At 43.0% G+C, this 25,673-nt stretch overlaps 1 protein-coding gene across 2 annotated transcripts in view; it reads left to right on the forward strand.

The window, feature by feature from the left end:
* The window catches only part of FCHSD2 (FCH and double SH3 domains 2), a 304,170-nt gene that overhangs the window by 272,412 nt on the left and 6,085 nt on the right, over positions 1-25,673 (forward strand). For both annotated transcript variants that reach the window (XM_060771259.2, XM_060771260.2), the window contains 6 exons: positions 11,489-11,623; positions 15,013-15,096; positions 15,248-15,425; positions 17,625-17,845; positions 22,299-22,428; positions 24,652-24,737. In XM_060771259.2, coding sequence (XP_060627242.2) covers positions 11,489-11,623; positions 15,013-15,096; positions 15,248-15,425; positions 17,625-17,845; positions 22,299-22,428; positions 24,652-24,737 — 834 coding nt within the window. The remainder of the gene's footprint in view (positions 1-11,488; positions 11,624-15,012; positions 15,097-15,247; positions 15,426-17,624; positions 17,846-22,298; positions 22,429-24,651; positions 24,738-25,673) is intronic.

Below are 25,673 nucleotides of genomic sequence, written 5' to 3' on the forward strand. Positions count from 1 at the left end.
GGCCTGGTGCTCTTTAAGACTAACAGAAGGGACCATGTTAATAGGATTACAAACCGTCTGGCTTTGCTGCAAGGGTCAGACTTCTCAACTGTCTGGAAAGGAAGACGCCAAGATGGTAGGAAAAGGAGTTCATCTAGGAAGCATGAACATATTAGAATTGCAGAACATGGTTCAATTAGCCCCTTTGTATATATCTTCCCACTTGGCTGTGCAAGTATTTGATGCGACAAAGTGGGATGGGAAGAGTGGGATTTTTCTCTAGATCTGAATGTACTAAACAGTAACTCAGATTATCCCTTTTAGCAAGTCATGAGTACAGGACCATGCTGAATCAGTTAGCTGCACAAACAGTTGAATTGACACATGCAACGATTGCTCTGGAGCCTAATAACTGATCATCAAAGGCTTTCATGGCCGGAATCACTGGGTTGTTGTAGGTTTTTTGGGCTATATGACCATGTTCCAGAAGCATTATCTCCTGACGTTTCACCTGCATCTATGGCAGGCATCCTCAGAGGTTGTGAGAATGCTTCTAAAACATGGCCATATAGCCCAAAAAAATGACAACAACCCAGATCATCAAAATGTTTGGCTATTTGGGATAAGGATATTGTGCCATCCAAGGCTGCGAGAGACTTCATGAATCTTTTTTCTGTATGTGTCAGAAACCTAGTGCAACAAGTTCATAGGAGCATTGATGGAAATTAGTACATTAAATTCAATGGGGGCATTTTAAAATACACACGTCCCATCTTATTTAGTAAAGGTAAAGGATTCCCCTTGACATTAAGTCTAGTCGAGCCCAGCTCTGGGAAGTGGTGCTCATCTCCATTTCTAAGACGAAGAGCCAGCGTTATCAGTAGACACTGTTGCACTCCAGGACATGAAAAGCCCTCTGACTTTAAACACCACACCGTTGGATAGGGAAACAATCCTTTTCTTGAAGATAATTAAAAAGCAGTAAAGTAAAAAGCACTTTAAATAAATAGGTAAATCCAATTAGGTAGGAAGATAAGCAGGAACAAAGTAGTCCAGGGTAATAGTCCAGCATAGAATCATAGAAACAAAAAGTTGGAAGAGACCTCATGGGCCATCCAGTCCATAAAGACAAAGTCAAAACTTCCCAAAGAAAATGCAAGAAATCAGGAAACATGAATACAAGGCATGAATATAAAAGCATAGAATCCAAGAATCAAAACCATGAAACAAAGGCACTTAAAACCTGAATTTTCCAAGCAAAGCTTCCATGAAACAAGTACGAGATCTTGACTTGATTCCAAACGATGCTTCATCTGGCTACATATACTGTACTTGGGATTTTTATCTCGTCGTTAGCTGTCTCTAGCACTCAGAAATTGGTTTCGCTTTAGCTGAGAATTTATTATCTTTTTCTCTCGGAGCCTGGCAGAACACTGAAGCCATTGCTCAGCTTTCCTGTTTTGACTGATCTTCTCCTGTCTATCTATTTGCTCATTAATTTCTGCAGGCGGGCCAGGTGCCGAGCCGTTTTCATGTTCCCTATCATGGGAACTCTCTGGTAACAATTCAGAGAAAACACTATCATCCCCACATCCCTCAGGGACATTATCAAACTACACTTTGAACAGGGATCTCCTAGTCATTCTCTGCATCAATATCATTGCCATCTTGAAACTCGTCTTGAAACTCATTGACATCACTTCCCACATCCGAAGCACCCTGATCCTGAAACACAAGCACAGGCTGAGCTTCAACAGACACCTCCAAGGTCATATGGCCGGCATGACTGCATGGGGCACTGTTACCTTCCCAACGAGGCAGTACCTATTGATCTACTGCCATTTGCATGTTTTTGAACTAAGTTGGCAGAAGCTGGGGCTGACAGCGGGAGCTCACACCACTCCCCGGATTCAAACCTGCAACCTTTCGGTCAACAAGTGCACCGGGACTGTGGCATAGCTGGCTGAGAGTCAGCTACATTAAGATCACTACTGACCAATAGGTCATGAGTTCAAAGCCAGCCCGGGTCGGAGTGAGCTTCTGACCAATTTGTGTAGCTTGCTGTTGACCTTTGCAGCCTGAAAGACAGTAGGAAATTTAGGTACCGCTTAGGTGGGGAGGTTAATTTACAACGCCATAAAATCTCCAGCAAGCATGCAGAGAATGAGGAAGTACTTCATCAGTGTCACAAACGGACGGTGAAGTGACAGCTCCCCTGGTGGCCAGAATACCCTCATGAAAAAGCTGGAATGTTAAATAGCCTCTGTGTGTCTGTCTATATATGTTGTGTGCCTATGGCATTGAATGTTTGCCACGTATATGTACATTGCAATCCGCCTTGAGTCCCCTGCGGGGTGAGAAGGACGGAATATAAATACTGTAAATAAATAATAAATAAATACGTTCAGCAGGTCAGCGGTTTAACCTGCTGTGCCACCAGCGTCTCATCTGCTTTTGATGTGCTCTGGAAGACATTCTAGGAAGATATTAAGCTTTCCACTGGGGGAAAGTGTGAGAATCTTAAAAGGGGAATAGCAGTCAATGTACCAAAAGCCAACAGTTGGATTTCCTTTGGTAATTAAGATGTAGCAGTAATTCCTGTTTGACAAATTGGAGTAATTACGAGCCAGCTTAACTCTGACACTGTTTTTCCTTTCCTGCATCGCATGTAGCAATAATCTTTTTTTCTGTGGCCCCAGAGAACTAACCAGGCCAGGGATAATCTCCTGCAGTTGACAGCACTAACATTCCTATCAGTTTAGTCATTGTGTAAGACTTGCCCAAACGGGTTGAGTCTCCTGTATCCGGAAATCCATCATCCGAAAGCCTCCAAAAAGCAAAACGTTTTGCTTCCATCTGCCTGCTTCTGCCTTCGAGGTGGCAGTGCTCCTGCTTGTTCGTCTCTATAATCCTCAATCTTAACCCAAGGCTGGGAAGAAATTGACCATTTGAGCAGTGAACGAGTAGGAGCATCACAGCCATCACATCGAAGTGTCTTGCCAGTTTTACAGATCCTCATTCTCCCCATCCTTAATTCTGATACATAAGTGACAGTGAATGAGACATGGGGCTATTCCATAAAGACGCTGGAAGTGTTCCATATTTCAGTTCGCTTTGGATTGGAGGGAAAAAATCCAAAATGGGTTGTTGTGAGTTTTCTGGGCTGTCTGGCCATCTTCCAGAAGCATTCTCTCCTGACATTTCGCCCACATCTGTGGCAGGCATACATGAAAGGCACTGCAGACTACTTCAACCAGAGAAGTCAGCCGTAGCAGAGCACCTGATGAACCAACCTGGACACAGCATATTATTTGAGAACACAGAAATGCTGGACCACACCAACAACCACCATGTCAGGCTACACAGAGAAGCCATTGAAATCCACAAGCATGTGGACAATTTCAACAGAAAGGAAGAAACCATGAAAAAGTACAAATTCTGGCTACCAGTATTAAAAAAACTCAAAAATTACAACAGCAAAACAACAGAGAGGAAACAATAAGGCACATCAAATCACTCTCAACAAAAGATTCCCCCAGGCACTTCCAAGGCATTAAATGCTAATCAAGGTGGTCAGTTGAAACATTCACGCCTAGCTGCAGCAGACAAGAGTTTTTTCTCCCACCCTGGTCATTCCACAGATATATAAACCCATTTTCCTACTTCCAACAGACCTCACTACCTCTGAGGATGCTTGCCATAGATACAGGCGAAACATCAGGAGAGAATGCCTCTAGAACATGGCCTTATAACCCGGAAAAACCTACAACAACCCAGTGATTCCGGCCATGAAAGCCTTTGACAATACGTTGTGAGGTCTGTTGGAAACTAGGAAAACTGGGGTATATACACAGATACATACACACACACACACACACACACACGTACATACACACACACATACACACACGTACATACATACATACACACGGCATACAATATACTTTCATAAAATATATTATATTATTAGCATAGTACAATATCAGTATTATATATTACTATATTGCGCTACACCATTATATTGAAGATTGCCATTTGGAATCCGCGAGAAGGGGTGAGCTCCCATCTGTCAGCTCCAGCTTCCCATGCGGGGACAAGAGAGAAGCCTCCCACAGGATTGTAAAACATCTGGGCGTGCTCTGGGCAACATCCTTGCAGACAGCCAATTTTCTCACACCAGAAGCGACTTGCAGTTTCTTAAGCTGCTTCTGACATGTGGGAAAAAGCTTAGCACATGGTAGAGCTCTTTCTTTGCAGGTGTTTAAAATCCTTCTGTCGCCATGATGCCAAGTGACAGAAGGAAAAAATGTGCCCTTTACTGCATGCAATACCAAATTTCGAGGAGATGTGTTCATATTTTCCTTGTTGCTTTGATTGTGTTATTTCCTACACACAGTTTAAAGCGCGCAGCACAGTGGTGTGCCACAGTTGGAGAATGCTGTTACCTCAGTGGCAGATCAAATTCTTTTCAGGCAGAAAGACTGAAGTTCAGCTTGTGGCAATTTAACTTCCTCCAATCCAATCCCTTTGGTGTGATGGGCAATTTTTTTCACATCACTCTGAGACTGAGCAGCCAATTCTGTCAATAATTGAAAAGTTGTAGTCTGACAGTTCTGACAAGAGATGGTCAGAATAAGCAGAAGGGAGACTGTGACAATGTGAGAGGCATTTGCTTCCTAGATCTAGAGAGAGTTTGGTCAATGGGTTGCTGTGAGTTTTCTGGGCTGAATGGCCACGTTCCAGAAGCATTCTCTCCTGATGTTTCACCCACATATATGGCAAGCATCCTCAGAAGTAGTGAGATGCTAGTTCCAACAGACCTCACTACCTCTGAGGATGCTTGCCATAGATGCAGGCGAAACGTCAGGAGAGAATGCCTCTAGAACATGGCCATATAGCCCAAAAAAAACCTACAACAACCCAACTCTCATCTGTTTTAGGCAAGTGTGAATGTGGCAATTGGCCACCTTGATTAGCATTTCATGGCCTGCAGTGTCACCGTTGTAAATAGTCCTATGTGTTTGTTTCCCACGCTTGTGTACAATATGAGTTAATTTAGTATTCTCATTATTAATTCAGTTGGTACTTTTGCTGAATATAGCAACAGGACATTTCTGTATTTACATTGAACTTTGTGTAGATAGACTGCAGTTTCAAGGCCTGGCTGGTTGCTGTCTGGGGGAATCCTTTGTTGGGAGGTGTTCGCTGGCCCTGATTGCTTCTTGTCTGGAATTCCTCTGCTTTTGGGGTGTTGCTCTTTATTTACTGTCCTGATTTTAGAGTTTTTTGAAACTGGTAGCCAGATTTTGGGAGGAGAGCAATGACAAATCTTGATAGAATAGTGAAGAGTAGAGACATCACACTGGCAATGAAGATCTGCATAGTCAAAGCCATGGTATTCCCTGTAGTAACCTACGGATGAGAGCTGGACCATAGGGAAGGTTGAGCGAAGGAAGAGAGACGAGGAAGCCACAGGGAGGACGGAGCAAGCTTGTTTTCTGCTTCCTTTGAGACTAGGATGCGGAACAATGGCTTCAAACTACAAGAGAGGAGATTCCATCTGAACATGAGGAAGAACTTCCTGACTGTGAGAGCCGTTCAGCAGTGGAACTCTCTGCCCCAGAACGTGGTGGAGGCTCCTTCTTTGGAAGCTTTTAAACAGAGGCTGGATGGCCATCTGTCAGGGGTGATTTGAATGCAATATTCCTGCTTCTTGGCAGAATGGGGTTGGACAGGATGGCCTATGAGGTCTCTTCCAACTCTATGATTCTATGACGCTTTTGAACTGTGGTGTTGGAGGAAAGTTCTGAGAGTGCCTTGGACCATGAGAAGATCCAACCAGTCCATCCTCCAGGAAATAAAGCCCGACTGCTTATTGGAGGGAAGGATAGTAGAGGCCAAGATGAAGTCCTTTGGCCACATCATGAGAAGACAGGAAAGCTTGGAGAAGACAATGATGCTGGGGAAAATAGAAGGAAAAAGGAAGAGGGGCCAACCAAGGGCAAGATGGATGGATGGCATCCTTGAAGTGACTGGCTTGACTCTGAAGGAGCTGGGGGTGGCCACGGCCAACAGGGAGCTCAGGCTGGTCCATGAGTCATGAAGAGTCGGAAGCGACTGAACGAATAAGCAACATCTGTGGAATGTCCAGGGTGAGAGAAAGAACTCTTCTCTGTTAGAGGAGGTGTGAATGCTGCAATTAGCTACCTTGATTAGCATTTAATGGCCAGGCTGGTTCCTGCCTGGGGGAATCTTTTGTTGGGAGGTGTTAGCCAGCCCTGGTTGAGTCTTGTCTGGAATTCCCCTGCTTCTTGAGTGTTGCTCTTTATTTACTGTCCTGATTTTACAGGGTTTTTTTAATACAAGTAGCCAGATTTTGTTTATTTTCATGGTTTCCTCCTTTCTGTTGAAATTGTCCACACGCTTGTGGATTTCAATGGCTTCTCTGCGTAGAAACCACCTAAACTGGGCTTTACAGACCAATGGAGACTCCACCAGGGACATCGGAAGAGTTGCAAGGCATAGAACAAGCCACGAGAGTAAAGACCCAGAAGAAAAGTGTTCTTACCACGCATCAAGGGAAACATCAGGAGAGAATGCTTCTGGAACATGGCCATACAGCCCGTAAAACTCACAGCAACTTATTGATTCTAGCCATGAAAGCCTTCAACAACACAGAATTTGGTTATTTCATAGAATGTGTCTAGATCTAGGGAAGTCATGCTACCCCTCTATTCCGCTTTGGTTAAACCACACCTGAAATATTGTGTCCAATTCTGGGCACCACAGTTCAAGAGATATATTGACAAGCTGGAATGTGCCCAGAGGAGGGCGACTAAAATAATCAAGGGTCTGGAGAACAAGCCCTATGAGGAGCGGCTTAAGGAGCTGGGCATGTTTAGCCTGAAGAAGAGAAGACTGAGAGGAGACATGATAGCCATGTATAAATATGTGAGAGGAAGCCACAGGGAGGAGGGAGCAAGCTTGTTTTCTGCTTCCCTGCAGACTAGGACACAATGGAAGAATGGCTTCAAACTACAAGAAAGGAGATTCCATCTGAACATGAGGAAGAACTTCCTGACTGTGAGAGCTGTTCAGCAGTGGAACTCTCTGCCCCGGAGTGTGGTGGAGGCTCCTTCTTTGGAAGCTTTTAAACAGAGGCTGGATGGCCATCTGTCAGGGGTGATTTGAATGCAATATTCCTGCTTCTTGGCAGAAGGGGGTTGGACTGTATGGCCCGTGAGGTCTCTTCCAACTCTAGGATTCTATGATTCTATAATCCAGAGCCTTGTTTATTCCCTGCAGTGCTTGGACCTCTTCTGTTGAGCTCTGGTTTTCTCTGTGAATGGAGGGGATCTGGCCACAGTGGTCCACGCTCTTGTTACATCCCGGATAGATTACTGCAATGCACTCTACATGAGGTTGCTTTTGAAGACTGTTCAGAAACTTCAATTAGTCCAGCAGGAGGCAGCCAGATTACTCACCTTTGTGCTGGCTGAACTGCTGATCTGAAGATGGGCATTTCAAATCCGCGAGAAGGGGTGAGCTCCCGTCTGCCAGCTCCAGCTTCCCATAGAATCCTAGGGTTGAAAGAGACCCGGTTGGCCATCCATTCCAACCCCATTCTGCCAAGAAGCAGGAAAATTGCATTCAAAGCACCCCCCACAGATGGCCATCCAGCCTCTGTTTCAAAGTCTCCAAAGAAGGAGCCTCCACCACCATGTCTTTGTAGAGGTTCTGTCGACCAGTCTGGAGATCCCTAACAAGCGAGGGAGGGAGTGAAGGAAGGAAGGAAGGAAGGAAGGAGAAACAGAGGAAGGGAAGGAGGAAGGAAAAAGGGAAGGAAGTGAGGGACAAAGGAAGGAAGAGAAGGATGGAAGGAAGAATGGATGGAAGGAAAGGGAGAGAAGGAAGGATAAAGAGAGAAAGGGAAGGAGGAAGAAAAAAGGGAAGGAAGGGAGGAACAAAGGAAAGAAGAGAAGAGAAGAGAAGAGAAGGAAGGAAGGAAGGAAGGAAGGAAGGAAGGAGAAAGAGGGAAAGGGAAGGAGGAAGAAAAAAGGGAAGGAAGGGAGGAACAAAGGAAGGAAGAGAAGGATGGAAGGAAGGATGGATGGAAGGAAAGGGAGAGAAGGAAGGAAGGAAAGATAAAGAGAGAAAGGGAAGGAGGAAGAAAAAAGGGAAGGAAGGGAGGAACAAAGGAAGGAAGAGAAGAATGGAAGGATGGATGGAAGGGAAGAGAGGGCCTTGTGCTTTACAGCTCCTCCCCATGGGCTTTCTTTCCACAGATGAAGTTGGAATTAGAATTGCAAATGGAGGTCTAGATTTTATGAGTTCCCTGTGCTGGCAGTGTTGGTTGTGATTCCCATGAAAGACATTGTGGGAGCCAGCCTCCTGCCACTAAGGAGTGACTTCTCTACCTTTTGGAGGAAGAATAGAAGTAGGAGCAAGACCAAAGGAAGGTGCAGAACTGCACGGATGCATTTCTTTCCATTGAGGTGGAGACCAGAAGAAGGAAGCGTTTCATTCCTCTGAGCTGCCTTCCCACCCCCTGCCTTTGGCTCCCTCCTTTTATCGGTTTCCTGTTGCAAAACCTGGAGCCTCTCCAACGCTCTTCCCCTGCCCGATGCAGCATGCCGGCAGTTTGGAGCAATGTCTGTCCTCGGTGCCAACTCCTAAGGAACTGGCAGATGCCGGAGTGTGGGAGGATAAAATCTCATTTCCATTTCCCCCTTTTGACACACACACCAAGCCCTGGGTCCTGAAAGGCTGGCGACGGATGCCCTTGGCAGCCAGGCTGGAGTTAGACAAAAGCTGGCACCTCTTCCTCCCATTTGGGAGCAGTCAAAGGTCCAACTTTGCGGAATAGAAACACCCCGCTGTGTGTCACTCTTACGTCCCTCTTGTGCCGTCCCTGGGCTCCCGAGGGCACGTGCGGCGGATATTAATTTTTAATGCCCGCCTGCCAAAAACTTGCTTCTCCCTTTTCCCTTACAAAACGCCACTTAGCACAGGTGCCTTTGTGTTCTTTGTATCTGCATTTGTCAGATCGTTTGTTTGAAGCCGCTCTTGACAGCCCTGCATCGAACATGCTCTCAATATCAGAGAATAGCAAATAAGGGAACAGCATTCCTCAAACAGCTTGGAATCTAAATATTTAGCCTGCTGTCAAAATGTGCCAGAAGTCCATTTCCCATTGCACACCTGTTTGCACAAGTCAACCCAAGTGGTAACTTGTGAAAGGAAGGTGGTTTGCATGCCAGGAAAGTGGGCAAGCGGGGAAAACTCATTGTTGATATTAGGACATTCGCATGTGCTTGTAGTGACGTGTTTGCAGTGAGCAGAATATAGGCCAGGTATGGGCAAACCCAGGCCCGGGGTCTGGATGTGGCCCCTTGGGAACTTTTCTCAGGCCCTCCTCTCCTACACTATCCTATCCTTCCTTCTCTCTTTTCTTCCTCCTTCCTTCCTTTCCTTCCTTACCTCTCTCTTTCTCCCTTCCTCCTTCCTTCCTTTCTACTCTTTCATCCTTCCTTCCCTTTTCCTCCTTTCCCTTCTCTTTTTCTCCTTTCTTCCTTCCTTCTTTCCTTCCTTCCCTCCCTCCTTCCCTCCCTCGCTTTTGTCTTCCCTCTCTTCCCTTCCATCCATCCATCCATTCTTCTCTTCCTTCCTTTGTTCCTCCCTTCCTTCCCTTTTTTCTTCCTCCTTCCCTTTCTCTCTCCTTCCTTCCTTCCTTCCTTCTCTCCCTTTCCTTCCATCCATCCTTCTCTTCCTTCCTTTGTTCCTCACTTCCTTCCCTTTTTCCTTCCTTCCCTTTCTCTTTCTCCTTCCTTCCTTCCTTCCTTCCTTCCTTCCTTCCTTCCTTCCTTCCTTCTCTCCCTTTCCTTCCATCCATCCTTCTGTCCTTCTCTTCCTTCCTTTGTTCCTCACTTCCTTCCCTTTTTCCTTCCCTTTCTCTCTTTCTCCTTCCTTCCTTCTCTTCCTTCCTTTTTTCCTCCCTTCCTTCTCCTTTTTCCTTCCTCCTTTCCTCCTGGGGGATGTTTAGCTAGGACAGTGATGGGCAAACTTTTGAACTTGGTGTGTCAAAATTTGCCAAAAACCTGAGCATAACTTGGGTGGGGTGTCAACTTCGAGAAAAAAACCCATAATTTTGCAATATTTATAGTTTCAATAAGAAAAATATATATTCCATGCTGACTTATGGAGTGAACAATGCTCAAATATGCAGATGTTAAATTTGTAGAGCCTTTTACAAGTTTAAGGATGGAATTAGATTGGCTCTTTTAAGGTGTACTTCTCTGTATGCGGCCGCATGTGGCCGCGTGTCATCAAAAATAGCCATGCATGTCAGTGCTGACACACGTGTCATAGGTTCACGATCACAGAGCTAGGAGAAGAGAAGGTAGAGAGGGAACATGAGGACCATGTTTCATGATTTAAAAGGGTGTTGCATTGAGTAAGGAGGGGAAAACTGACTTTCTGCTGGTCTAGCGACTTGGGCACAAGGGAGCAATGGGTTCAAATGGCTGGGAAAGCAATTCCACTGAAAAGATTAGGAAGAACTTCCTGGAGAGTGTGATAGACTGCCTGGGAGTGTGGTGGAGTCTCCTTCTCTGGTGGCTTTTCCACAGAGGCTGTCCATTGGGAGTGCTTTGATTGTGCTTTCTGGCGTGGCAGGGAATTGGACTGGATGGCCCTTTCGGGATCCAAACTTTCCTGTCTTTCCTTCCCTTTCTGCCTCTGAAAAGAAGAGGAAGGGTAGGAAAGGGTAGGGAGAACCCCTACCCTTCCGGCCCACGCACCCTGCTCTGATCCACCATGTGGCCCTCAAGTTAGAAAGTTTGCTTGTACCTGATATAGGCTCTGTGAACAAATCATTGCCACTTTGAATGGTAGCAGAGATTCTACATTTCTATGCATATAAATTTTAATGTTCTTTTGCATCAGCAATTTTTTTTCATGTGCGAAACTGGAAGTTGCTTCTGGTGTGAGAGAATTGGCTGTCTGCAAGGATGTTGCCCAAGGGATGTCTTACTATCCTGTGGGAGGCTTCTCTCATGTTCCCGCATGAGAAGCTGGAGCTAACAGACGGGAGCTCACCCTGTTCCCCAAATTCGAACCACTGACCTTTCGGTCAGCAGTCCTGGTGTTTAACCCATTTTGCCAATGGGGGCTATTGCATCAAGACATTGTTAGAACCTTGATTGGCCTCTGTTAACAACATTCAAGATGGTTATGGATAAGATGGAAGGTGGCTTGGCTCCTTCTCTGGAGGATTTTAAGTAGAGACTAGATGGCCATCTGTCAGGGGTGCTTGGATTGTGCTTCTGTATGACAGAATGAGATTGGATAGACCTTGTGATCTCTTGCAACTCTCTATCCTTATCAGAAACTGATACCTTTCTACTCTTAATTTCTGTTGACTGAGCAATTACCTTGATTGATGAAGCTGGTTTTGGAGCCACCTGTCTCATCCAGAGTGCTTATTCTCTTCCAATCTCTCTCCTATTAGCTAACTGTTGATATAGAGAGGGAGGAAGGAGAAGACCTAGAAGATGGCATGGATGGTTTTGACGACAGCAGTTCCAGTCCTTCTGGGACACTCAGAAATTATCCGTTGACCTGCAAAGTTGTATATTCATACAAGGTGCGTAAAGATGTCAGGGCTTTACTGGTGAGAAAATACAGGCTTTGGTACTGATGAGGTCTCCTTCGTGTTCAGGAAACATTCTATTGCTGCGAAGAATGGTTACCCATTTTAGATCTGAATTGGGATGAAGACATTGGGTTCAGAATTTGAGAGGTTTTCATTTGGGAACATTTGTGCGAAAGGGGTGGTAGCATACCAAGAATGGTTGTGGACAGATTTGACCCATACTCACATGCAAGGTTAAGGTCCTAAGTTAGGTACGGCTGAGGTTTCCTGAAGCTCTTAATTCTTTGCCTGTTAGACTCACCTAGGTGCTAAATATCACCTAGGAAGGTGGTTCCAAGCCTATATATATGCCTTTTACCATTCCTGGCTGCATTGTCCCCAGGAGGGAAGTTAGCTCAATGTTATGGCTCTATATTGGAAGAAGGACTCCATCCATTCTGGGTAGTTTCCAAGGGATCTGGTGTAGAGTTGGGCCCGATAACGAAAAGATTTGTCGTTTTCAGATGGCCATTTTCATGTAATTTCCAAAAACAGAAAGGTGAGGAGATAGACAAAAAGACCAATGAAACAAATTCAGAAAGGCTATATTTTTGGCCACAAAATTACCCTTCCATTCTGGGTAGTTTCCAAGGGATCTGGTGTAGAGTTGGGCGCGATAACGAAAAGATTTGTCGTTTTCGGATGGCCATTTCCGTGTAATTTCCAAAAACAGAAAGGGGAATAGAGAGACAAAAAGACCAATGAAACCAATTCAGAAAGGTGATATATTTGGCCACAAAATTACCCTTCCATTCTAGGTAGTTTCCAAGGGATCTGGTGTAAAGTTGGGCCCGATAACGAAAAGATTTGTCATTTTCGGATGGGCATTTTCGTGTAATTTCCAAAAACAGAAAGGGGAATAGAGAGAGAAAAGACCAATGAAACAAATTCAAAAAGACGATATATTTGGAAAGACTTAAGTCCAGAAAACTACCCTTCCATTCTGGGTAGTTTCCAAGGGATCTGGTGTAGAGTTGGGCCTGATAACGAAAAGATTTGTCATTTTCGGATGGCCATTTTCGTGTAATTTCCAAAAACAGAAAAGGAAATAGAGAGACAAAAAGACCAATGAAACAAATTCAGAAAGGCGATATATTTGGCCACAAAATTACCCTTTCATTCTGGGTAGTTTCCAATGGATCTGGTGTAGAGTTGGGCCCGATAACGAAAAGATTTGTTGTTTTCGGATGGCCATTTTCGCGTAATTTCCGAAAACAGAAAGGGAAATAGAGAGACAAAAAGACCAGTGAAACAAATTCAGAAAGGCGATATATTTGGCCATAAAACTACCCTTCCATTCTGGGTAGTTTCCAAGGGATCTGGTGTAAAGTTGAGCCCAATAACGAAAAGATTTGTCGTTTTCGGATGGCCATTTCCGTGTAATTTCCAAAAACAGAAAGGGGAATAGAGAGACAAAAAGACCAATGAAACAAATTCAGAAAGGCGATATATTTGGCCACAAAATTACCCTTCCATTCTGGGTAGTTTCCAAGGGATCTGGTGTAGAGTTGGGCCCGATAACGAAAAGATTTGTCGTTTTCGGATGGCCATTTCCGTGTAATTTCCAAAAACAGAAAGGGGAATAGAGAGACAAAAAGACCAATGAAACAAATTCAGAAAGGCGATATATTTGGCCACAAAATTACCCTTCCATTCTAGGTAGTTTCCAAGGGATCTGGTGTAGAATTGGGCCCGATAACGAAAAGATGTGTCCTTTTCGGATGGCCATTTTCGCGTAATTTCCAAAAACAGAAAGGGGAATAGAGAGACAAAAAGACCAATGAAACAAATTCAGAAAGGCGATATTTTTGGAAAGAGTTAAGTCCACAAAATAACTTAGGCGGGGAGAATCTGTGGTCTTTTTCTCTCCCTAGCAAAAGAAGTCTTCTCTGTTTTTCCTTTTCTTTTCCTCCAGAGAGAACTGGAGAACTCGCTTTCTCAATGGCACTAGCATAGGGTAGCCATTGAAATTTCCTCTTGGAGCATGATGGGAGATGAAGTTTTTTTTCTCTGTGTCTCTCTCAGCCAATAAAAAGCCTGGTGATGTCCATACTCCGGTGAAAATGGACACAACCAGTGACTACAATTCCCAGAACCCTCTCTTGCAGTTCGCCTTATTTTTAAAAAATGTTATGGTTAAAAATTTAAATAATTCTAAAAAATCACTATATTGCTGAATTGTGTCTCTCAACCAGTAAAAAGCCTGGTGATGCACATACTCTGATTGGCTGAAAATGGACACAACCAGTGACTACAATTCCCAGAACCCTCTCTTGCTGTTTGTCTTATTTTTAAAAAATGTTATGTTTGAAACTTTAAATAATTCTAAAAAATCAGTATATTGCTGAATTGTGTCTCTCAGCCAGTAAAAAACCTGGTGATGCCCATATTCTGATTGGCTGAAAATGGACACAACCGGAGACTACAATTCCCAGAACCCTCTCTTGCAGTTCGCCTTATTTTTTGAAAATGTTATGGTTAAAACTTTAAATAATTCTAAAAAATCAGTATATTGCTGAATTGTTTTGAAACTTGGCAGGCCTACGGTTGTAAATGGGGTCTACAACTGAGATAGGTTTCATGAAGAGAGGGCTTAAAATGGCTGAGGATTGAGCCTTTAAAGCAGTGGTCCCCAACCTTTGGACCTCCAAGTGTTTTGAACTTCAACTCCCAGAAATCCCAGCCAGCTTTAGGTTCGATGTAGACAGTCCTTAAAATAGCCGATGATTGAGCCTTTAAAGCAGTGGTTCCTAACCTTTGGGCCTCCAGAGGTTTTGAACTTCAACTCCTAGAAATCCCAGCCAGCTTACTAGATGTTAGAATTGTGGGAGCTCAGGTCCAAAATACCTGGAGGCCCAAAGGTTGGGAACCATTGCTTTAAAGCAGGGGTCAGGAACCTTCGGCCCTCCAGGTGTGGTGGACTTCAACTCCCACAATTCCTTGAGGCTCGGCATTCGCCCCAAAGGCTTACCTTGGCCTCAAGGAATTGTGGGAGTTGAAGTCCACCACACCTGGAGGGCCGAAGGTTCCCCATGCCTGCTTTAAAGTTTCCCATTGTGGCCAATTGGCCGAATCTCTGCCGAATGACCCTGAAAACTCCCCTGCCCTTTCAGGTAACTTTCTGGTAAACAAAATGAGGGATCAGATGGAAACGGACCCAAAAACGAGATGCCTTTTGGCCTGAATTCACATGACTGATCTGGTGTGCCTTACATGTAACCTTCAGACAAAGATTTGGGGCCAGTGACCCTCCCAGTAGTAAAATTCACCTATTGTGGGAATTTTCTCTTACTTGAAAATTGAGTATTTACTCCCGATGTCTATGACTGTTAACTCCACAGGCTTCGCAGCCAGATGAGTTAACCATTGAGGAACATGAGGTTCTGGAAGTGATTGAAGATGGAGATATGGAAGATTGGGTAAAGGTATCATTTGGTTTTTTCCTGTCATTGTGGCATGTGCGGAGCGGGAGGCAGTGGTGGTGATGGCTGCGCAAAGTGGATGGAATAGGAATAGATATGGTTGTTCATATATGTGCCTCCTTTTCAGTCATTTCAATCTTCCCAATTCCTGCAGGCACGAAACAAGGCAGGCCACGTGGGCTACGTGCCAGAGAAGTATCTGCAGTTCCCGACTTCCAACAGTCTCTTGAGCATGTTGCAGTCGCTGGCGGCATTGGACAGCCGGTCTCATACTTCCAGCAATTCAACGGAAGCTGAGCTCGTCTCGGGAAGCCTCAACGGAGACTCCAGTGGTAAGTGGGCCACCTGAGGTTGTGGTGAGTGTGGGTCCTGAAGACTGCAAGGATGTTTCCTTAAGGGTTTGGCTGCCATGTTTCCTACTTGGAAGCAACCATTTCAAAACATAAATACATAATGATGAGGCCATTTTGGAGGTAGGCCAATCTAACAAGTCCAGAGTGGAACCACGAGTTAGTTCCCTACTTTTATACAAAATTAGTTTAGGTACCCGGTGTTGCTCGGGTTATTTGAAAAATTCAATTCTTAATTGTACAAAATGCATAAGGTTGTGGGTGAACTACAACTCATCTTGTGCCAGGTTAACCCAAAAAAAAAACAACTCCATCACTTCTTAAAGTTTGTTATGTTAGGCAAGTTTGCTCTAGATCAGTGGTTCTCAATCTTGGGTAAAATCTTCATTTTGCAAAGTTTTATCCTGGTTGTGATATCCCAATTCCATTTTTTTTTTCAGTTAAGCATTTGCTTACTTATTTTTTTCCCCCCATAACTGGTTGTAGTTTAGTTGGAACTATATTATTTAGATTATTTTGCTCCCAGAGTGGTTTGCACCTCTTTTAGTTCTCTCCAAGTTAAGAAGAAGATAGACAAGAACTGAAGGAGGAAATCAATCAATACTTTAGACTCCTCCTTCAATTCTTATCTGTCTTCTTCTTTAAGAAAAACCAAAGGGTTAGAGCTCCACTTTTATTTAGAAATAAGTGTTGTTATCAGTATTATTATTATTATTATTATTATTATTATTATTATTGTTGTGTTTGGTTAGATTTGTGTGCAGAATTCAGTATGCTCAAAATGACCTGTGGAAGTCATAGATGGGTTGCCCGCCGCCTAAGGTGACCAAGAAGTGGGAGGCATGTTTGAAGACATGATGTAGAAAGCAGGGCCGTAGCCAAAAAAAATTTCGGGAGGGGTTGAAATTTTCGGGGGGGGGGGGGTTGAAACCTGCCTCCTAGCTCACGCTGAAGCAAAGAGCACAGCAGGGGGCAGAGCAGCCTTCAATAGCCTACAGCTCCGCCCTTGTCAACCACCTCCACCAAGTCTGGACTCCTTAATGAGAGCATTCAACATCCCCACCCCCGCAAACTTGGTTGCTTCACTACTGTTTTGTCGCGCGTTGGGCCTGTAAATAATTGTCTTTAGAACAGGACATGCAACCTTTGCCCAGTGGGAAGCCAGGGGGCCTAAAGGGAAGTTCTCAGAGGTTTCCACCACAAACAGTCTTTAGATGGCTTGAGAAGTACAACAAAGTCTTTTATTAATGAACAATCAAACAGAAACTTCTCTTGTCTTCAGTAAAGTTAAGCAAATGATTCCAAGTTTTTAGGCAACTGGTGAATTCCTAATCTTGCCCACGAAGGACAGGCAACTGTCTTCAATAACTTCTTCTTTAAAGGAAAATCCCCGTTTTAACTTCTCCCAGGCTGACTGTAATCTAACCCTTACTGATGTGGGCTCCGCTACCAGGTCGAACTGCGTCTCGAACGCCAAGTGGACCTACCAGCAAGGCAGTAGATGTTCTCCAGCTGGAGTTCTTTGGTCTTTAGGGCTGTTTTCCTGGAAATTCTTTGGAGACTCTTAAGACCTTTCTCCCCCGGAAAGTCTTAAGGGTTTAAGCTTTTGTACAGGGGAAGCTTGCACACATCCTATACATAAGCTTACCTTGCTGAGACTAACTAAAAATGGCTCCCTTCCCTTCCCAATTGCCCTGAGCAAGGGGCGGGACCAAAACTTAACAATGATGGACAGGTGACTTGCCCTATGACTGCAACCAAAGAAGCCACCTATCTGCAGAGTCCCTGAAACCTAGGACTGCAAGCAAACATTTAATACAAAGCAAATAAAGTTGGAGCTCCTGGTACAGCTGTGCCAGAACAACTACATTGGCTATTGCTGCAAGTAATGACAGTGTGAATAAATTGCTAATATTTGCTTGAGATAGTGCTTGCAGTTCTGGAGGGACTCTTGATTTTTTGCATCTCATAGACTTAGCATGGGGATTTGGTTAACCAGTTAAAATTCATGAGTAAACCAGGTTTTTAAAAAATATCTGAAACATTTCGGGGGGGGGGGTTGAACCCCTAACCCCCCCCCCCCCTCGCTACGGGCCTGCTAGAAAGCATACCCAGGTCCTGATGTGTTTCAGATTCGTTTCCAGAATCTCATGTTGTGACATTTTCCCTTTCTTTTCCTAGTATGTTTTGTCAAAGCACTTTATGATTACGAGGGGCAGACCGACGACGAGCTGTCCTTCCCAGAGGGAGCCATAATCCGCATCTTGAATAAAGAGAACCAGGATGACGACGGTTTCTGGGAAGGGGAATTCAACGGGCACATCGGGGTCTTCCCATCTGTGCTGGTAGAAGAGCTCACGGCCTCGGAAAATGGAGAGTCTCGGTGCATTGCAGATGTTCAGGTATGGGAGGAGTTTTGGCCACAAGGGTCGAAACGAGTCAATGATATTAATGGCATGCAACTCGAAGGCATGCGCACACAAAAGAACAGCACGGTGGAGTCTGCACACACCTTTTGCTTGCAAAGACCACCATATTTCAAGCTTACTCAGGGAGGGGGCTACAGGAAAAAAGATAATTTTCCTCCAATGGAATTGTTATGGAACCAAATCCAGATGCAAACCTGGTGGTCACAATGGCACAGCTGCTGCTAGCCCTACCTGGATGGTAAATGAACAGCCTTTCCAGGATTGCCTTTTGCTCTCCATGCAGGCAGCCACATTTGGCAACGCTCTCTGATGGGTTTGCATTGACTCTTAAGCCATTTGCTGTTCTTAATCTCATTTAAGTCCTTTTTGCACACAGGAGAAGCAGTTTTTCTCTTCACGTGAGCAGGGCCACAACCCTTAGCTCCACCTCTGTTAGGTACCTCTGTGCAAACATATATGCACCACGTGCATATGGGAAGAGTATCCACATGTTTTCTGCATATCAGAAGGAACAGGGTTAGTATGCAGATTTTGCCTTCCGATTACAAACAAGGCCCTATCATTCAATGGGCTAAACAATGTATTGTCAAAGGCTTTCATGGCTGGAATCGCTGGGTTGTTGTAGGTTTTTCGGGCTGTATGGCCATGGTCTAGAAGCATTCTCTCCTGGCGTTTCACCTGCATCTGTGGCAAGCATCCTCAGAGGTTGCAAGGATGCTTGCCACAGCTGCTAGGGGAAACATCAGGAGATAATACTTCTAGAACATGGCCATAAAGCCTGAAAAACCTACAACAACCCAATGTACCACATGTATTTATTTATTTACTTGCTTGTCAGACCACAGGCGAGTCAAGGCGGCATACAAATATAGTAAATTTAGAAATGGGGTTTTGCATGCCCAGATAACACTTTGCACTCTCATAGCAATACAAACAATAATTGATGCAGTTGTCGAAAGCCCTCATGGCCTGAATCACCGGGTTGCTGTGAGTTTTCCGGGCTGTCTGACCATGTTCCAGAAACATTCTCTCCTGACATTTCACCCACATCTGTGGCAGGCATCTTCAGAAGTTGTGAGGTGTGTTGGAAACTAGGAAAATTGGGTTTTTATATCTATGGAATGATGTCCAGGGTGGGAGAAAGAACTCTTTGTCTGCTTGAGGCAAGTGTGAATGTTGCAAATTGCCTCCAAGATTAGCATTGAATGGCCTTACAGCTTCAAAGCTTGGCTGCTTCCTGCCTGGGGGAATCCAGCTCTTCTGATGTCTGTGGTGGAGTCTCCATTGGATTGTAGAGCCTGGTTTAGGTGGTTTATACACAGAGAAGCCATTGAAATCCACAAGCATGTGGACAATTTCAACAGAAAGGAGGAAACCATGAAAATGAACAAGTATTTAAAAAACCCTCTAAAATCAGGACAATAAGTAAAAAAGCAATACACAAAAAGCAGTGGAATTCCAGACAAGAATCAATCAGGGCCATCTAACACCTCCCAACAAAGAATCCCCCCAGGCAGCAATCAGCCAGGCATTGAAGCTGCAAAGCCATTAAATGCTAATCAAGATGGCCAATTGCAACATTCACATCTACCACCAACGGACAAGTGTTTTTTCTCCCACCCTGGACATATATATATCCCACTTGCCTAGTTTCCAACAGACCTCACAATGTCTGAGGATGCCTGCCATAGATGTGGATGAAACGTCAGGAGAGAATGCTTCAGGAATATGGCCATATAGCCCGGAAAACACACAGCAACCCAATAATGGATGCAGTTTAGTTCTGAGATCTGCATCCTGTTCACATCTTGTCAAGACGGTGGCTGTTTCTGACGGAGGCTTCAAATCCCCAAGAAGTTAAAATGGGAGGATTTGGAATACTCTGATTGAACTTGTTTATGTTGAGCCAATGTAATATTAATCACGTTTTGAACGTCCCGCATTGGTTAACAATAGTTGGTCCAAAGAATGAAAGGAGTGGTGAGGGGCAAAACGGAAAAAGAAGCAGAGAGAGGAAATTCTTGGTCTCCTTCCTGCAATTAATCTCTGAGTAGAGCATTGTGAGATCAAACAGAGCTTGGCATGAAGAGAGTCAGGGCGTCTTATAGTTCCACTTCTGGAAAAACAGGCTGGTTTTGGTGGTCGTGGTGGGGATTTTATTGTTCAGATGGCTTCCTTGTTTTAAGTTATCAAACAAAAGATTCCTTCCCCCTTTTTGCCTTCCTTTCTTCTCTGAAATGAGCAGAGTAGTATATGGGGGGTTATTTGGGTTTGGCAGCATAAGCTGTAGCCATTTAAGTGAATTTTTGGGCAAGGATGCCTTTGGGTTCACATTGTCCCTGTCCGGCTTGAGGTGCATTTCTGACCAGATGCATCCTCTAACTCATACTTGGTTGCAACTTCCTGCCTTGAAAACATGCAAGGACAGACCCTCCTTTGGCCTGATCAATTTGTGACCCCTTGGCTTAGCTTTAGCTGATCAAACTACAAGAAAGCTTCAAGGAAGGAGATTCCATCTGAACATTAGGAAGAACTTCCTGACTGTGAGAGCTGTTTAGTAGTGGAACTCTCTGCCCCAGAGTGCGGTGGAGGCTCCTTCTTTGGAGGCTTTTAAACAGAGGTTGGATGGCCATCTGTCGGGGTGCTTTGAATGCAATTTTCCTGCTTCTTGGCAGAAAGGGGTTGGACTGGATGGCCCACGACGTCTCTTCCAACTCCAGGATTCTATAATTCTACTAACCCTCCCCTGCCACGTGTTGCTGTGGCCCAGTCTGATGATCTGGGAAATAAAGTAATGAGAAAGTGTGCTAATAGCTAATTTCTACATGGAACACTTTGAAAAACAAGCCCTGGAAACAGCAACAAAAAAGCCCACGATATGGTTCAGATATGTGGATGACACCTTCACCATTTGGAGCCATGGAGAAGAAGAACTCAACAGGTTCCTGGACCATCTGAACTGCATCCACCCAAACATCCAGTTCACTATGGAAAAAGAAAATGAAGGAGGACTGCCTTTTCTAGATGTCCGAGTCATCCGCAAACCAGATCAACAATTGGGTCACACCGTCTACAGAAAACCCCCACACACGGAGATAGATATCTACATAAAAACTCCAACCATCACCCAAGTCAAAAAAGAAGCACCATTAAAGCCTTGGCAGACCGTGCAAGAAGAATCTGCGAAGCCCACCTTCTCCTCCAAGATGAACTGAACCACCTCAACTGGGCTCTCCAGGCCAATGGAGACTCCACCTCAGACATCAGAAGAGCTGCAAGACAACCGAGAAGAAGCCACGAGAGTGAAGATGAAGATCCATCCAGAGGAAAAGTGTTCTTGCCATACATCAAGGGAACCACTGAACGCAGAGGGAAGCTGATGAGGAAACACAACATACAAACTATCTCCAGACCCACCAAGAAAATCCTATATTCCGCAAAGGACAAGAGGGATCCTCTCACTTCTGCAGGAGTCTACCGGATACCATGCAGCTGTGGACAAGTCTACAGAGGGACCCCCAAACCCAGCAGCATTGCCCAAAAACAAATCAAGGAACATGAAAGGCACGGCAGACTACTTCAGCCAGAGAAGTCAGCCATAGCAGAGCACCCAACGAACCAACCTGGACACAGCATATTATTTGACAACACAGAAATGCTGGACCACTCTCACAACCACCATGTCAGACTACACAGAGAAGCCATTGAAATCCACAAGCATGTGGACAATTTCAACAGAAAGGAGGAGACCATGAAAATGAACAAAATCTGGCTACCAGTATTCAAAAACTCTAAAATTACAACAGCACAACAACAGAGAGGAAACAAACAAGGACATCTAATCGCCTCTCAACAAAAGTTTGCTCTAGTCACTGTCAGGCCATTATATGCTAATCAAGGTGGTCAGTTGAAACCTTCACACCTAGCTCCAGCAGACAAGAGCCCTTTGTCCCACCCTGGACATTATTCTACAGATATATAAACCAATTTTCCTAGTTCCAACAGACCTCACTACCTCTGAGGATGCTTGCCATAGATGCAGGCGAAACATCAGGAGAGAATGCCTCTAGACTATGGCCATATAGCTCGAAAAAACCTACAACAACCCCTCCAAATGTTATTGAACTACAAATCTCTGCTTTCTTCACCATCGGCTGTGCTGAATAAGGATGGGAGTCCAGTGTCATTGGAATGGACATGCTATTCCCATCCCTAAGTTTGCAAGATGTTTAACTGTCTCCTTTCTGGTGCCTCACTTCCAATCCTTGGACAAGTTGGTCCAGATTACGGAAATTTTTATGAACACAACACACTGCTATTCGATGCCCTTGAAAATAAAGTTTTCTGTCGACATAGCTTGGCTTTTACGATTTGGTTCCTTTTGCCGGAGAGTGTCATTCCCATCATTTTCTCTCTTTCCTTGCAGGTATCTCCATCTCCCAAGCCCCAGAATTCCCTGGCTCCCCTGCCGCTCTATGACCAGCCGCCCACCAGCCCTTTCCATAGTCCTGACAAGAGAGGCTCCCAGTACTTCCCAAGATCTCCATCAACACATGGTAGGAAGACAATGACATTTGAACTGTATATATCCTCAAGAAAAGGCAAATTCAGCTAGAAATGTAGCAAGCAGCTGCCTAGATCTCCTGGTTTAAACAAAATAATAAATATAATAATAATATCGTATTTCCCAAAAAATAAGACTGGGTCTTGTATTAATTTTTGCACCAAAAGCTGCATTAGGGCTTATTTTCAGGGGATGTCTTATTTTTTTCATGTACAGCCACATCCATTTGTTTTCAAGTGCGCATGTTATTCATGCATTGTGTCTATACTCTGATTGATTGACCAGCAATAAGTATCGGGATTAATCATCTGGCAATAAATATTGGGTTCATCTGTTTACATACGCATACCTCTTGTCCAAAGGTATTACTGTATATACTCAAGTATAAGACAACCCAAATATAAGCCGAGGCACCAAATTTGAATACAAAAAACTGGGAAAACATATTGATTTGAGTATAATCTGGGGTGGGAAATGCAGCAGCTACTGGTGTATATATATATATATATATATATATATATATATATATATACACACACATACACACACACACACACACACACATGCACACACACATATACACACACCCATTATTTGATGTATCAGGAGGTTAAATGTTTTTGAATATTTACATAAGTCTATAATTTAAGATAAAACTGTTCAACTCTGATTAAATCATTATTCTAACCTTCTTCAATGTAAATGTGTTTACGTATCCTTCCAATAATAATAAAGAGAGTAAAATAATAAATGTAATAATAAAAATAAAGAGTACAATACTAAATGTAATAATAATAAAGTAAAATAATAAATGTAATTACAATAATAAAGAGAGCAAAATAATAAATGTAATAATTATAATAATAATGTGGTAAAATAATGGAAATGTAATAGTAACAGTAATAACAGAGTAAAATAATAAATGCAATAGTAATAAATAGAGTAAAATAATAAATGTAATAATAATATAGTAAAATAGTGGAAATGTAAAAGTAACAGTAATAACAGAGTAAAATAATAAATGCAATAGTAATAAATAGAGTAAAATAATAATAATAGAGTAAAATAATGAATGTAATAAGAATAAAGTAAAATAATAAATGTAATAATAACAATAAATATAGTAAAATAATGTAATAATAATAATAATAATAATAATATAGTAAAATAATGGAAATGTAATAGTAACAGTAATAACAGAGTAAAATAATAAATGCAATAGTAATAGAGTAAAATAATAAATATAATAACAGTAAAATAATGAGTAATAAGAATGAAGAGAGTAAAATAATAAATGTAATAATAATAATAATATGGTAAAATAATGGAAATGTAATAGCAGTAATAACAGAGTAAAATAATAAATGCAATAGTAATAAATAGAGTAAAATAATAATAATAGAGTAAAATAATAATAATAGAGTAAAATAATGAATGTAATAAGAATAAAGAGAGTAAAATAATAATTGTAATAATAAAAATAAATGAGTACAATAATAAATGTAATAAGAATAAAGTAAAATAATAAATGTAATAATAATAATAAATATAGTAAAATAATGGAAATCTAATAGTAACAGCAATAACGGAGTAAAATAATAAATGCAATAGTAATAAATAGAGTAAGATATTAAATATAATAATAATATAGGAAAATAATGAATGTAATAAGAATAACAAAGAGTAAAATAATAAATGTAATAAAAAGAATAATAATAACAAAGTAAAATAATAAATAACTTTGACTTGAGTATAAGCTGAGGGGGTGCTTTTTCAGCCTAAAACAGGGCTGAAAAACTTGGCTTATACTCAAGTATATACGGTAAGTATTAATTTCAAAAATATTATTTATTTATATTTATTTATATATTAATGTTATTAATTTGTAATACAATACGTCCATCATGTGTTACAAAGGTTGTACCGTACTACTGGTAAATGTGTCTGTTTGGCTAACGAACCGGGGCTTATTTGGGCAGGGGATGGGGGACGGATTAATTGCGAGCACCCTGAAAAATCATGCTAGGGTCTATTTTCTGGTTAGGTTTTATTTTGGGGAAAACAAGATATTAGCCATAGAGGTTTCCTCACCTCACCTCTAAATCTCCTGCTCAGCTTCCATCAAGCTCATGGGCACTCGGTTGCTCTTTAAGATCAATGTATATAGCTATTTTCATCCTGAAGTATACGGTGGTTTGTTTTTCCATTGTTTCAGAAAACAGCTTCACTTCAAACTCTCCCGGATTCTCCCAGCCGCCGCGACCTCTTCCTGAAAGCACCTCGTATGGCAAATTGAGACCTGTAAGTTTCCCATGCAGACACAAGATCTCGGAAATGTCCTTCGGCTGCATTGATGCCCATGGGGGCAAGTCAGCAGATTCAATGCTCCAGGGCGAGATGCAAACTGAATTAGAAGTATAGTAGGCCCACGTATTAGAAGTATAGTAGGCCCTCCATCACGTTTGCCAGTAGCCTTGTTCCACAGGCCTGCCAGGGCCTGCAGCCAAGCACCGGCAAGTAGATTTTCCTAAGCTCAATCCTCTTCTCTTTAGCTATGATGCCGAAAAAGAAGCTTGGAGCCAGTACCCGCTCCCACCTGCTTTCGTTTCGAGTTTGTTTTCATTCCTGGAGGGGCCTTTCCGTTTTGTGCTTCCATGTTGCACCTCAGCTAGGGTTTATTTATTTACTTTATTTATTTACTTCATTTATATACCACTTTTCTCAGCCCTTGGGCGACTCAAAGCGGTTAACAAGCACTCACCAGGAAGCCAAACATAGGAATAAACAGTTTATTGAAAAAGCACACACAGTAAAAAAAGTTCCAAAAGGTAAGATAAAAAGAGTCCCAAAAGCCAGAGATAAATCTCCAATGCAAAGGTTAAAACAAAAACATCAATCCAAAGAGCAGGGTATAATCATGAGCTTGAATAATCCAAAAAACAAGGAACAAAACATCAGCTTAACTAATCCAGGAATCATAAAGCAATACATGAGCTTGAGTTCATGGTAAAATCCCCAAGACTTAAAGCAAAACTTGACCAGGACATGGCTTGAAGCGAGAACCAAGGCAGAAGTTCCTTGCTCTTTTGGCTACATTGCTTGATCTAAGAATCGAAAAATATTCTTTCCCTAATGAAGGACAACAGTGCATAAAAGCACTCCTTTGGCCTTGGGTAGTTTCTCTCAGTCTCACTTTCCCAAAGCCAGGCTTGCACCTGGAATCCTTCCCCCGCAAAA

The sequence above is a fragment of the Anolis sagrei genome, chromosome 3, assembly GCF_037176765.1.
Source record: "Anolis sagrei isolate rAnoSag1 chromosome 3, rAnoSag1.mat, whole genome shotgun sequence".
NCBI classification, from domain to species: Eukaryota; Metazoa; Chordata; class Lepidosauria; order Squamata; family Dactyloidae; genus Anolis; species Anolis sagrei.